The sequence below is a fragment of the Eutrigla gurnardus genome (genome assembly GCF_963514095.1).
Source record: "Eutrigla gurnardus genome assembly, chromosome: 8".
NCBI lineage: Eukaryota > Metazoa > Chordata > Actinopteri > Perciformes > Triglidae > Eutrigla > Eutrigla gurnardus.
In genome coordinates this window covers 22,220,390-22,234,282 of record NC_139922.1, presented here as the reverse complement: position 1 = coordinate 22,234,282, position 13,893 = coordinate 22,220,390, and the positions used below count along the sequence as shown (strand labels likewise).

The window sequence follows — 13,893 nt, the reverse complement described above, 5'->3', positions numbered from 1 at the left end:
GCATGTTGGGGGGGGCTGTCAGAAAACACAGCACATACCATGCATGTTAATAGCCTACTGGTAATACTTGGACCACAGATGAAACCTATGAGTTGGTGGTTTTAGTAACATAAAATATCACATTTATTTTATTATATTTGCTTTTTTTCTTCTATTTTACATAACTGTTTACACTCCACACCTTCTTTACTCATCTAGTGTTTATACAAGTCATGTGACCCTATTAGGAGGAACGCTACTTGCAACAAGAAGAATTTGTTGTTGTTTTTGTCTCATGTCCTCTGGGCTGCAGGTTATAATTTGTATTTTCAAATATTTGCATGGATAAATAGTGATGGCATGTTCTACAGATGCTTACGTAACAGTTATGTGAACAAAACATGTTCCCTCTGAATGATTTATCTGCATGGGAAGAGGTTAAGTTGCACCTACCAGTGCTATCTAGGTTGTTAGTGCCCTCCAGTGGAGTTATTCATGTTGCTGAGCAAAAAGGTCCACACCGTTTATTAATGTTAAAATAGAAGTCCATAATTATGTTATTTTATATATTATATATATTTTTTAATTAACTGATTAAGTTAAAAGCCAAATAGGTTCTCAAACTCCTTCTCCGAGGTCCCAACTGCTCTAGCGGAACCATTGTCCGCTCTGAGAAACAGGAAACGCACGTAGATTTGTGTTGCTCAAGCCGGAAGTGGACTTCCAGAGTCACATTGAAGACGAAAACCCCGGTCAAAGGAAAACTAGGTATGATTACACTGTTCATAAAATAAGTTAAACGATTGCATTAGTGTTGTCAGATAATTGCTAGTCCAAACATTATTAGCTGTAGTCTTGTCATGTTTAATATCGCGAATTTAACCTCGAAAGAGGAGCTACATTGCTAGCTAGCATTAGCAACAACGCGAAGTGTGGACAGCCGGCAGCTAGAAAACAAGTTACAACATCTGTCATTTTCTCTCAATGTTGATTCTTTCATTTTGCATTCTGTATTTGGTGTTTTGTTATATAACGTTCGTTGGGGACATCAGTTATACCGTCGTCAACCCAGAGGTTGGACATGTTGACGTAACCTAGCTAGTGTTACATGCTAGCATTAGCTTCCTACTGCAACTGACAGCCATTATTGTCTTTTATTATTTTAGTATATTCACTAGTTGATTGATGCTCTATTTGTGAGCTATGACTAATGCACAGTGATGTGCTCATTCCACACAGGACCAGTGACCAGTCAACTCATTCCCGATGACTTTGGATGACCATTAACAATGTTTACTTCAAGGGTTGTCCCCTGTTTATTGCGTCGAGTAACGTGTAAGTATGAACAGATATATCTATGCATCTTCAACAATATTCCAGTTTAAGTAGTGTTACTCAAGATGGCCTTATTTATTTCCCATAATGACCAGGTGCACTGAAAGTCCATGGGGACATTTTGAATGGATGCGTCCAGCCGGTTCTTCCTGCTTCCTGCTCCTCCCTTCATCAAAAACTGAGAAACTACTCGACAGCGGCAGACAACACGCCTCCTCCTCGATGGGTACAACTTGAGCCAGAGCTGGAAGACGTGCTCGTGCCTCGTAAATTGTCCGTAACTCCTCTGGAGAGCTGGCTCTCCCTGCGCTACTCCCTTCCTCACCTGCCGGAGTCCGCTCAGCCACTGGAGGACGTAGAGCTGCTGGAAGAGAAGATGCTGCCGCCCATCTCCCTCCCCGTTTCGGAGGACGGCGAGGGTTCAGCAACGCCCCTTAGTTGTAAGAATGTTCTGGAGATCCGACGGCGGAAGATGAACCGACATAAATACAAGAAGCTTCTTAAACGGACTAAATTCTTGAGGAGGAGAGTGATGGAGGGCAGGGGGAAAAAGAAGCAGGTGAGAGTTTCTTACTGTTTTGGTGGATTTTCCTGTCATATTTGGCAACTCATACTCAACTATATATATATATATATATATATTATAAAGTCTCGACTTTCCTGATGTGCTCAAACTACAACAAAATATACTTAAACTAATGCCAGTGTTGTGTGTTTGTCCCATACAGAAACGATTTGAGGAGGATCTGAAGAGGATTTGGACACGAGCTGGACTGAAGAAAGCTCCAGATGGATGGAATACACCTAAGATCTTCATTAAACAGCATGGAAACAAAAGGGACTGAGAGACACTGACAAGTTTGTGTCACATCCCTCACACCGGACAGCTCTGCACATCACACTTCACAAACTGCAGTTAAAACAATCGCCCTAGTCCCGGAGCGTGGCAGCTTAATTGAAGCATATTTCAGTGATGCGGAGATATGATTTATGTGTACAATTTACGTAAAATCCAATAAAGAACCTTCTCCGTCAAGCCCAGGGCATGGTGTGCTGTCATTTTCTGTTAGTAGAATTATAGGACACCTAAGGTTTTTTCCTTTTCTGACTGTGGATGGCAGCATTGTGCAAAATCTGAAGAAAACAAAAATGCTTTCAGGCTCGAATTCTCACTGTTATCGGTTATTAAATTTACTTCAGTGATCTTAACGGCAAAGCTAAATCAAAATTAGAGAACCATAATCCCAGTTGACTGCATGTCCATTTTAAATTCAAATTAGCTTGTAAACTAAAACCTTTTATGATGGGCTTTGAAGTAAAAAAAAAAAAAAAGAAGCTTTCACTCAGGAACCAGTGCTTCAAGGATTAGAAAGAAGGGGGGTGTGCGTAATAATCTTCCTTGTGTGGAAGATTTCTTAAAGGACTGGTTTAGTTTCTTCAATCATAGAATACTGGCATCTTAACTGAAGAGTTGTAAAAAACTTAATTTTCTCACTTGTTGTATTCTAGTTTTAAAACAACTTTTTTATATATATAATACTTTATTATTATTATTATAGTGGCCTGCTGCAACAAATGTTTTTCGTCCAGACTGAAGCACCGAAGTGTTGGATTTCATCTGCAGGCGGAGGCGGAGCGTGTGAAGCTCCAGTCTGCAGGAACACAACAAAATCCATCTGAGCTGCTGCTGCTCGGTGAACTTGAAGCGCTCCCGTGTTTTGATCAGTTCGTGCTCACACCTCTCTCTGACGGGCAGACATTGGAAAAGATGCACCTCGACATGACCCTCCTTCACAGTAAGTTCTTCGCTTTTCTTGCTTTTCGAAGCGACGCGTTCACTGGAGGGAACTTTCTTTGTTCCATAATTGGATCCAGGTTAGAATTAGCCGTCAGGAACAAAACCCGAAAGCTGTTCAGTTCTCAGGTCTGCTGCACTGTAGGCTAGATATCTCCTTTGGAGTATTTTTTTTTTGTATTTTATTTTCTCTGAATATCTTTGCGATATATTCCATAAAATTGACCCAACAGCAGTCTTCGTTCATATTATTACATCTAAATGCATATACACATTTTAATTAAAACATATAAGGATATCTATTTCAAATTACAGTAAAGATTCAGAATTAAAACTTCTAATTGAACCTTCTATGGACAGCCTTTTATTTTGAGATATTCAGAGTTTTGCAACTAAAACGCATGGAGTTGAAACTTAGTACAGCATTTACAGCAACAGCCTAAAGCAATAAAGCAACAGCCTGTTGTTCATGAGGTGTAGGTGGGAATTTTTCTTTTGTGGCTTCAGCCCAATGTGTTTCTAGTTAACTGCGGTCCGAGTCGTGGAGTCAGCACAATCCGGCAGCCAGTCATTATGTGTGTCAGGAGCGAGTGTTTCACCGCGAGTGGGCTGCGAGTCCTGAGGAGGGAGGGGGGGGGGGTGTACTCATATAAGGCCGAGATGAAAAGGCCACAGTGAGGTATGGTATAGTGTTTTATAGACAATGTGACCACACACCGAGATAATCACATAAAACATGACCAAGAAGCAGAAGGTACTTTAGTTCACTATATATTTCGTGTTATACTTTTTTACATTTATTTGATAAACGACTAGTTACTGTGCAGGCCCAGATTAATAATACATTACATGTTATCCACAGCTATATGTCCAATATACAGTATGTAATCATTAGAACTCAATAATATAATATACTGTATTATACCAATAAAATATAAGATGCATTATTCTGACTTAAACCACTCGGCATAATGAGTACTTTTTGTACTTAAAGTATATGTTGAGGCTAATACTTTGGTACTTTTTATTTCATTATTTCTACACTATATTGTCTTGCTATCAAATACTTGAGTACTTTGTCCGTCACTCATACATATACATAACACCTGATATGTATTTACAATGATAAACTCAGTAAAAATTATAATATATTCAATATGTGCATCAAATACATGAAACAATATACAATAGCTAAATCAATAATACTTCTAATACCTGCCGTTGAATGTATCCCTGGGAGTCTGACTGTGTCTTTGCGTGTTCAGCTGAATCTGCAGCTTCACACGCTGGTTTGATTTACTCTCAACGTGTGACTGGACTGTGAGTAAACTCACAACACCCATCCATCACACAGATTATGCTGAGTAAACACATGCTTCACGCCTGAGTCGAAAACCTTTTCATTTGACCTTCTGTTAAGTGATTCGCCGTGTGATTCCCGGGGTTAGAAATGACAACAGTGCTTTGGTGGATCATTTGGTAAATGCCTGTTATTATAGCTGGTTACCCAATAGCACTTTGTTAAGCCGTTAGGATTAAACCAGCCCCGTGAGTCATCGGCCTGCGTGTGTCTGGAGGAGAGAAAATGACGGGGGCTGGGACACTTTGTTTTTACCTTCTGCAGGAAAGTTTAAAGCCTTCATTAGAAGTTTTCCAGCATGACGTCTCCTCTCCGATGTGTGTGTGTGTGTGTGTGTGTGTGTGTGCTGAAATCATTCTGAAGTATTATTATATACTGGAGCACGCTTATGAAAGCCCCGTGTAAAAGCATGAAGCGCTCTGGTGAAGTATTGTCTGGATGTGGTGATATAAACGCCACGTGTCTGCTGCCTGAGATCACGTATGAAGTCAATCAGTCACGTGTTGTCATGACGAGCAAACCACCTGAGGGAGACGGGCCCAGTCCGGTCTCGCGACCTGATCCAAGCATACTTGTGCAGCTGATTGTTTTTTTGCTGCTTTCAGGCAGAGCTGGAGGATCCGGGGTGAGTCAGGTGACTTTGAAATGTCAGGAAACGAATGCAAATTACGTTGCACTTGGATTTTACATTTGGATTTTTGAATAACTTCCAAATCAAGCATTGAAAAACATTGCTACAGGTGCATTCTGGGTATTCTGCATTGTAGAAACACTGCAGGAATTCACATGTCACAAAAATACTGGCATAAACATATTAAAATAAAAGTATATTAAGACATAAATATATATGTTATCAATTAATAATGTCACTTTATTCTCATCACACTTTTTTTTCAAATATAATCTGGGCTGATTATAGTTTCTTATCGTTTTGTTCTGTAATATGATAATGTAATTCTAATTACATGTCATCAGTTACCACCCAACACTGTTGAGGAAGTATTCAGATCTTTCATATCTTATGAAAAAGTAGCTTATAAATTAAATACCTGTGATTGTTGAATGAATGCCTCAGCATTATTAATATTGCAGTGTCAGCAGCATTTATACTGGTGCAGCTGCTTTAACAACTTCCTATTAAACTGTAACAATGCTAAACTTATTTTATTATAGCATCAAATGTTTTCTAAATAAAATCGTGATCTGTGAAAAGCTGTTAAACAAATGTCAAATATTCCTCTTTTGAATTCTAGTGTAAAATAAACATACAATTGACATATTCAAGTAAAATACCTCAAATTTGTACTTTCAGTGCTGTAAGTGTACTTCAATACATCCCACCACTGCTTTTAGAGTATACATGATGTTAAACAGCCGTTTTTATTGCTAATCTAGTTTGGTATGAAGATTCATTGGCTTCCAACCACAACCAACAGCTGTGATCACATCACACTGGCTCCCGGTATATTTAAGAATTTATTTTATAATCTCATTGATTACTTGTACGGTCTTTCATGGCCTCTTTCTATATTTTGACCTCTTAGTATGAGCCTTTGGCGAATGCATAATTAAGCTTTTAACGGTTCCAGTAGCCCGGCATGAAACCAGAGGGACTGGAGAGTTTACAGTCGGGGCCTCACTGCTCTGGAACGACCTGCCTGAGGAAATCAGGCTTGCTGAGTCTGTAACATCTATTAAATCTCCTCTTTGATCCTACCTTTATTGGAGTGCTTATCCTAATTATACTTGACTTTTTCCTTTTTACCTTACTGGAATCACTTCAAAAAACTCTTATCATAAGATGATAAGATGATGACATTATTGAATTTGCCTCCCTCTGCAAAGTATTTTGTAGCTCGAGTTTTGAAAGTGCTGATTAATGTAAAATGAAACCTGTCCAGGGTGAACCCCGCCTTCGTCACATAACATCCCGCTGACGGCTCCGCACCTCTGCAGCCTCCGTAGTTCAAAGTTAGCAGGAGGGTAAAAACATACAGGTGTCTGGTGCGACTGAAGTGAGTTTCTTGGTCCCCTCAGGATCGTGGCCTTGCAGCGAGCCAGATAGAAGCATGAATAGAGGCTCTGTGTGCTCTGGCCGCATGCGTCTCCGCTGACTCTTCAGTAAACAGACGAGCAAACAGCACTGTGGCATTAGAAATAGCAAATGTGCTGGAAAACGTTCTATCTCTAGAGTGAAAAAACAACAAATATACTTACAGAGAAAATTGTTGACATCTGTTTGTTGTTTTTTCATATTCCCAAGTGGAAATTTTCTGTTTTTTTAAAACCTTTTACCCTTTTTTCTTCAGTCTTCCTCTGTTATTTTAAACAGACCTCTCACTGAACCCGTGGGTGTTCCAAAGCTGAAATCTTTCACTGCTGGTTCAGTCCAGGTCAAACCAAAACTCTTACACAACTCTCATCACGTTATGTGTTTTTGTCTGTTTCAGTGGTTGCCGTCCTCCTCCTGCCGGGAGGTAAGACATGTTCCTCCCTCCATGCTTTCACCTTCATGTATGGCATCTTCCATCTTCTGAACGTCCCCCCCGTGTTTGTTTCTGTGCGTCAGCGTGGTGTCAGAGCGGCAGCAGCACGCTCGGCGTGGTGGTGGAGGCCCACAACATCACCCTCCCCGAGGGCTCCAGGGCCGTCCTGCCTTGCCGCAGTCCACGTATGGTGTGGACCCAAGACCGGCTGAAGGACCGTCAGAGGGTGGTGCACTGGGACCTGGTGCGCAGCAGCCCGGAGTACTCCGTGGAGCGAGTCCTGGACATGTCCCCCGGGGCCCGCCAGAGGGTCTACAACGGCTTCAACAAGGGACGCGTCTCCGTCCCGGACTCCGCTTTCAGCGATGGCAACTTCTCCCTCGTCATCAACAGTGAGGCTTCCCCACGGTTTTATTGCACTCTTCTGTTTATAATTTCATCTTACGGTTGCTTTTTATTATTTTTTTTTTTCCTTCTCCAGATGTGGTCACAACTGACAAAGGAGTTTATACTTGCAATTTGCACCATCACTACTGCCAGATTCACCAGTCGATTCAGATCCAGCTCAACGTCACCAAGTCAGGTGAGACGTCCTGATGGTCCTGATGGTCCTGATGGTCCTGATGGTCCTGATGGTCCTGATGGTCCTGATGGTCCTGATGGTGTCACCATGCTTTAGACCAGAGATCTTCAACAGGGGGTCTAGGAGAGTTGCTGCAGGCGACCCCCGAAATGATTTGATCCCAAACTTTTTTTCTTCCAAAAATACACCATAGCATGAATTCAACCTATAATAAATACATATATCTTCCTGTTTGTTAAATATTTTGTTGAGAAATTGTGATGTAGAAATGCCAAAATAGAATAGAAATAGGAGTACTGTTATTCATGGCACTATAGGCTCTCGGTTTAATAAGCAACACAGTTTTATACGATATGTAATGGGAGGCCCCTCCACCGGGTCGCTGTAAGCCTTGGTTCCCTTGGCCTGAAAAACGTTGACGACCTCTGCTTTAGTCAGATTGGTGATGTGTTTCACGCTCGTGTCTTTTCCAGCTCGCAAAGAGAAGCGTTACTGGGACGGAGACAAGACCGTGTTCGTGGTCTTGCTGGGCAAGTCGGTGGTGTTGCCCTGTGTGAACCGGCGCTCGCTGTGGAGGGAGGGCCTCCAGGAGGACCAGCAGCAGGTGGCCCACTGGGACTTCCAGCCCCCCGGGGTGCGTCCCGACAGGGCCGGCCGCCTGGTTGACCTCTACGCCTCCGGAGAGCGCCGGGATTACGGGCCGCGCTTCGGGCAGAGCCAGATGAGCGTGGAGGAGGACGCCTTCACCTTAGGGGACTTCTCGCTGTCCATCCATGCCTTGAAGCCCGTCGATAAAGGCCTGTACTCCTGCCACCTGCATCACCACTACTGCGGTCTGCACGAGAGACGCATCTTCAGGCTCAACGTGGGACCGCCACTTCCTGCCGCCGCCGCCACCACCGCACCCAGAGTTTCCCAGAATGACCTTCCGGTGCCAAGTAAGTCCCTCAGGATCAAAAACAACAAGAGGCTAGACCTTTTTTGTTTTTCCAGACTTATGATAAATGTTTTTCCCCCCATATGGTTTTCTCAGCTGAATTGCACACAGAGTGACAACACAGCTCCTGGGCTTTTTGGTTTATAATTATAGGCATAGTTGGTCGCTTAAATCAGTTCCTTTTCATCTCTGCCAGTTCTCTCTGTTTCTGTGTTTTAGCTCAAGTGGGAGCGAGGAGCTAGAAGGAATGTGGAAGCTAATCGAGTACGAAAAAGAATAAATCTTTATGTTAGTCGGCATTGCAAATTGAAAAGTGAGGTCTTTTAGTGGCAACAATTTGCAGCTCTGGCTCCAGAAATCTGTCTACAGTAAACAGCAACGGAAGCATTTTCTTTTTTTACAGCTGGAGACATTTTAACTGTGCTGGGCAGGGCAGAGCAGAAGGCTCCAACAGCCAGTCACTGTGGGAGTGGAGGGGTGTTTTTTTTTGTTTTTTTCCTCCATTTGACCCCATTTTCCAAAAGTCCCAACCACACTGGTTCCACCATATCTGGAGTCTTGTTTATTCTTTCTCTCCCGGTCTGCTCTGTTTATCGGCCGATGTGTATCAGCCTCTGGTTGAGTGGGTTTACCAGCGGTTAGAGGAAGTGTGATACATCTGTTCGACATCTGGGCCAGCTGTGACATGAAAGAGCACAGTAAAGGGGAGGGGGAAGCAGCTATGTGTTGGACTATAGATCCTCCCCCTCCTGTAAAGAGATGACAGCCCGTGTATGAGCTCCATAAGTAGGTTGAAGAAACGCACACGTGGAAATCCTTTTGAGTAAACATCGCCTGTTAGGTTGAAAGTAAGTTGTTTGTGCTCACGCAGGCGGCAGCAATCATCTGAAATTACCGAAAAGCTTCTCGGTTTAACGCTGTAACTCGTTGTGGCAAAGAAAGAATGTGATTTTGCCACGCCATTCAACGGGAAACATCCATTTGAAAATGAAGATGCTTTCGCCCGGGTTCACTGCCTTGCAAATGATGCGTGTCCCGGAGGAACACGAACACGGGGTTAACCTCTTGGCGGCACACTGTTAACACATGCACACATGTCAGATCTGTCATGAAAATGGAAATGGGCTACTGCTGGGACGCGGCTGCAGCTCCGGCCGTGACACTCGGGCCCTGGAGAGAATGGCCTCGGACATGTCTTTGCAGTTTCATGCAGATTAGCTATTAAACAATGACGCGTGATAATTGCCAACCATGCTCCCATTTAGGAGGCGGTTGATTAAGTCAGAATAAGCTTCTTTTTTTTTTCTTTAGTTTTTTTTTCGTGATTGGCTGCTTTTGAAAGATGATGCGTTGCATTTTTTCCCCTCATTAGTCCCTCAGCGGCGCCAGATTTTAGTGTCCAACTTATCTGCTTTAATGAGAGACCAAAGAGGAATAGATGTGATGTCTTTCATGATCCATTTATTTTTTTCTCCTGTGATCTGGCATCTGTGACCAGGCTGCATTTGAATTTTGGGAGAAATGTAAAAGATAACAAGCATTGAAGGTTATTCTGTATAACACCGTTTATAATAATATTATAACAATGTTACGATCTCGCATCTCCAAACCCAGCGTCTGTGCTTGTCGTTTTTTAATAATTGTCGTCTAAAAAGGTCCTGTGAGACTGGGAGTTGCCTGCGCGGTTGTCGTATTTAGACCGTAGATTTCACTGTGCTGGAGGTGTCACATATTTATTTTCCATGCATGCAGAAACTAGACTTCTGTGTTTGTGAGAAGACATGAAAAAGGCCTAAATGGAAAACTAATACAGACGCGCAGACAGACCACATAACAGAATCTGTCTGTCTTTCCTCACACGTCTCCCCCTCTCTTCTGGTCAGCCTGTGTTTTTCTGAGGCGAAAGAAAAAAAGAAAAGAAAAAAAAACAGCTGCATGACATCAGATCTGGAAGTCATTACCACAGACGTTTAACTCCTGCTCTCCCTCTCCAGCTTTTGGAAACAAATGAAAAACTAGAAGCCTCGAGGGAATACAAATGTATATATTATGTCAAAATACATTTAAATTTGATCTGTTTATCACCATGGTGTTAATCCAATGTCATAATCCAACCTTTCAGAGTTAGAATAAGACGATTATATAATACATCTCTTGATATTTACTGTGTGTTTACTTCCTCTCTGACAAGTTCTTTCTGTTTATGTGAGGATTTATTCTAGGAGACGTTTGATTTGATGGTGTTCTGCCTTCAGGGACTGACGGGGTGGAGGAGGGGCCACGCGTGGTGAACGTCATCCTCCCTGAGCAGCGTGGCTATTTCGTGCAGCATTTGGGTTACTTCCTGGCAACTTTCTTGCTGGTGGCGTTCATCGTCGTCGCCGTCATCGCGTTGACTCGACGACACAAAAAGCGAGGTACGGTGTGTTTGTTTGGCCCAAAAAGTGTCAAGTGGTTCTCGGTTCGTATCTGACAAAAAAAAATGGGCTTGAAAACTCATAAGAATCCAGATTTCCTGAAAGGAAAATACATTTTATTACTTTTATTAAGTCAACAATAGAAAATATATTAAATAAAGATGTTTTGAATCAGCTCATTATTAAAAATAATAATGATGATACATTTTATTTGTATAGCCCTTTTTCATTGTTAAAAGCAATCTCAAAATGCTACAAAAACAAATCATTACTGTTTCACTTTACTTTTTACAACAATGTTACACATCTGTCACAACATTAATTGTTGTATTGTTGTTTTAGATACATTTGTTTTAAATGTAATAAAGGATGTGTAAGTAGAAAAGCATTTATATTAAATTTAAGAAGCATTAGACTACTTAAATCAGTTGAAATTTAAAAAACAACTTAACTTTAACTTTCCAGGACTCTTAAAGTGTTTGTAAAAACGTGTCACTGCTGGTTTTAAGGCTTAATAGAATCACATTTAATGGATACATTGTATTTGAGTTTGCGTGTGTTTTTTTTGTAGGTCTGGAGTATGACCTGCGTCGACCTGATCGGTAAGACTATATTACTGTACAATAAATTATGTTTTACTTATAAATGTAATGTAATCGTAATCAGAGGACTACTTTGTTTCTATGAAAGGGGAAACGACATCAGTGGAGGTGAAATGTCTTTAGACTGCACGGAGCTGAGGATCTGCAACCAAGAACCTCTGAATTCAGGTACGCCTCATCCAAACCTACATTTACAGAAAAACATGGACTTTCTCATAACCTGAACTCCAATCCACAGACTACAAAAACAACCTACTGAGAGAGAGAGATATGGCCAAGGACTGCAACAATGGTGAGTCGTATTTCAGTAAATCAGCATCCGACAGTAAGTGAGAACGTAATATTTTATTAATACGATCTCCGTGTCTCCCTCATTCAGACTTTGTGAAGCTGTGGAAGTGAGTGCAATATTTCCTGCGATGCTGCTGGCAGGTCCAGGGCAAACACCGGAAGAGTAAAGGACCGTGGAGAGAAGAGGGGGAAAGAGGAAACCCAGGAGAAGACAGGAGGAATGCTCCCTCTGCTGTAACTCTAACACACTAAGCTTTTTCACTAAAAGCCACCACAGTTTTTTTTTTTGTATTACTTGCATTTTTACATATATTTGATCCTTATCCTTAATAACAATTGAATGGTTTACGTTGAATATGAGGCATTTTTTAACCATTTGTTTGCATTTTTTCTTTCAAATATGCATGCTTTTAAAAAAAATTAAAGTATGTTGTATGTCTACTTTGCATGCTTAGAGAGCTGCTCTATTTCCAGTCTTGAGATTTGATCGTTTTCTCTTTTGCACAAATTCTGCTGTACTGTGCTTTGTAAAGGATTTTGCTCGTGTTGCGAAGGTAAAGTTCATTTAAGTAGACAAAGCGCCACACATGTTTTATTTGTAGACAAAATGACTACATTTCAAATTTTTTGGAGGATTTTTTTATGTGTTTTAGAGATGCAGACTGCCAGACTTCAATTTTCTCCAAATAATGTTTGTTTCTAAATGAAATCTGTTCATTGATAACTTATCAAGTAAAAAAAAAAGTAAAAAAAAGGTGAACTTGTAGGACAATGGACTAAAGGATCAGTCTACCGAAACTCAGGTAAAAATATATATATTTTACCCATTTATTTGGTTTTTAATGGACTGTGCATCTAAGTGTGTATAACGTACCCAGGTTTGTAAAACACTGAATTTCCACTACCACCCCTGCTGATACAGGTTCAGATCTGTTCTAAAAAATGTGTGGCTGTAGGCCTGAAGCTCTATGAGGTTCACTGCGGGAAGATGAGTGTCTACTATACGGTCTATGGTACCATCTCAGTAATGCTAAATCACAAACTGTACGCCCTTTTTTTTTTAACTCTCTTGCTCACTTGCACACTCTGTGATGTCGGCCTCATCTAAGAAAAAGATTTCTTTAAGATATTAAAGATTCACAACAGTGACCACAGACTCATCACTATCTGTTCTGGTTTCCATAAAGCACACATGTCTGGTGTTTGAGTGAATATGGAACGGTGACATGAATGAATAATGCATCACTTGCCTTTGAGGTTTTGAGCATTAGGAGTATGAGAGGTAAGTCATTCACCATTGTTTTGAATGGTAGCGAGATGAGTGAGGCTCCGCAGGCTTGTGTTGCAGGTAATTAGCATCCTGGCACTCATGTGACCAGCTGTGCAGTACGAAGCACCCCCCTACTTTCTCCCTGGGGTGATCAGTCACATCCACGGACAATTAAGCAGTTACAGTCATATGATTAATGACTTATTAATATAACTGTAATGTCTAATTATTATAATGGTATATCTAATAATTAATGAGTCAATTAACTTGGATATAATTAGCCTATACTATCATCTTCTGCTCTTTTTGGGTTTTCCTCCCTAAAATCTCTCACAGCACTCCCACTAGGGATGGGGCGATATAGATTTCTTCGTACATTTGTTAAAAAAAAAAAACACTCAATCGAGCGTGGTGAATTTTTAATGAATTTATCCTGTATTTATACAGGATGACCTCATGATTCACAACCGTCTTATTTAAGGTTATTAGATTGTTCACTATAAAGGATGTTCACAAAAATGTGTCTTATCTGTGACACAATACAAATATGTGTTTCTTGACAACTTGACTAGTGTGTTTTAGTGTCATTTGAACATGTTTATCAGGACAATATCGTGAATCGCAATTCTTTTGTCCAGAATAATCGCAATATGACATTTTATATTTGTATACATTTTGGATTATTTTATAAAATTAAGATATAAAAGATATTTTTTTATAAGATTTGAATCAGAATGTTGTCAGTTATACATTTGTTTAAGCCATCATGTACATAAAACGACATATATCCTTTATTAGAATATATGTATCCTTAATATATTTCATTGTATTGAGTTGA

At 40.8% G+C, this 13,893-nt stretch overlaps 2 protein-coding genes across 2 annotated transcripts; both read left to right on the top strand.

Annotated features, from left to right (window-relative positions):
- The first annotated feature begins 678 nt into the window (after positions 1-678).
- On the top strand, positions 679-2,350 carry aurkaip1 (aurora kinase A interacting protein 1). Its single transcript, XM_084015847.1, has 4 exons — positions 679-747; positions 1,219-1,314; positions 1,410-1,873; positions 2,043-2,350. Exons 2-4 carry the CDS (start codon positions 1,269-1,271, stop codon positions 2,157-2,159), a joined length of 627 nt encoding a protein of 208 aa, XP_083871973.1. The 5' UTR covers positions 679-747; positions 1,219-1,268; the 3' UTR covers positions 2,160-2,350.
- Positions 2,351-2,979: 629 nt separating this feature from the next.
- On the top strand, positions 2,980-12,935 carry LOC311017873 (matrix remodeling-associated protein 8-like). Its single transcript, XM_084016511.1, has 10 exons — positions 2,980-3,110; positions 6,920-6,946; positions 7,039-7,347; positions 7,437-7,538; positions 8,012-8,476; positions 10,731-10,892; positions 11,464-11,494; positions 11,583-11,662; positions 11,733-11,786; positions 11,874-12,935. Exons 1-10 carry the CDS (start codon positions 3,083-3,085, stop codon positions 11,894-11,896), a joined length of 1,281 nt encoding a protein of 426 aa, XP_083872637.1. The 5' UTR covers positions 2,980-3,082; the 3' UTR covers positions 11,897-12,935.
- Positions 12,936-13,893: the final 958 nt, after the last annotated feature.

Coding starts and splice junctions, on each gene's coding strand:
- LOC311017873 (XM_084016511.1), top strand. CDS start 3,083: ATGCACCTCGACATGACCCTCCTTCACA. Junction 3,111..6,919: donor CGACATGACCCTCCTTCACA/GTAAGTTCTTCG, acceptor TGTCTGTTTCAG/TGGTTGCCGTCCTCCTCCTG. Junction 11,495..11,582: donor GACCTGCGTCGACCTGATCG/GTAAGACTATAT, acceptor TTTCTATGAAAG/GGGAAACGACATCAGTGGAG.
- aurkaip1 (XM_084015847.1), top strand. CDS start 1,269: ATGTTTACTTCAAGGGTTGTCCCCTGTTTATTGCGTCGAGTAACGT. Junction 1,315..1,409: donor TTTATTGCGTCGAGTAACGT/GTAAGTATGAAC, acceptor CATAATGACCAG/GTGCACTGAAAGTCCATGGG. Junction 1,874..2,042: donor GCAGGGGGAAAAAGAAGCAG/GTGAGAGTTTCT, acceptor TGTCCCATACAG/AAACGATTTGAGGAGGATCT.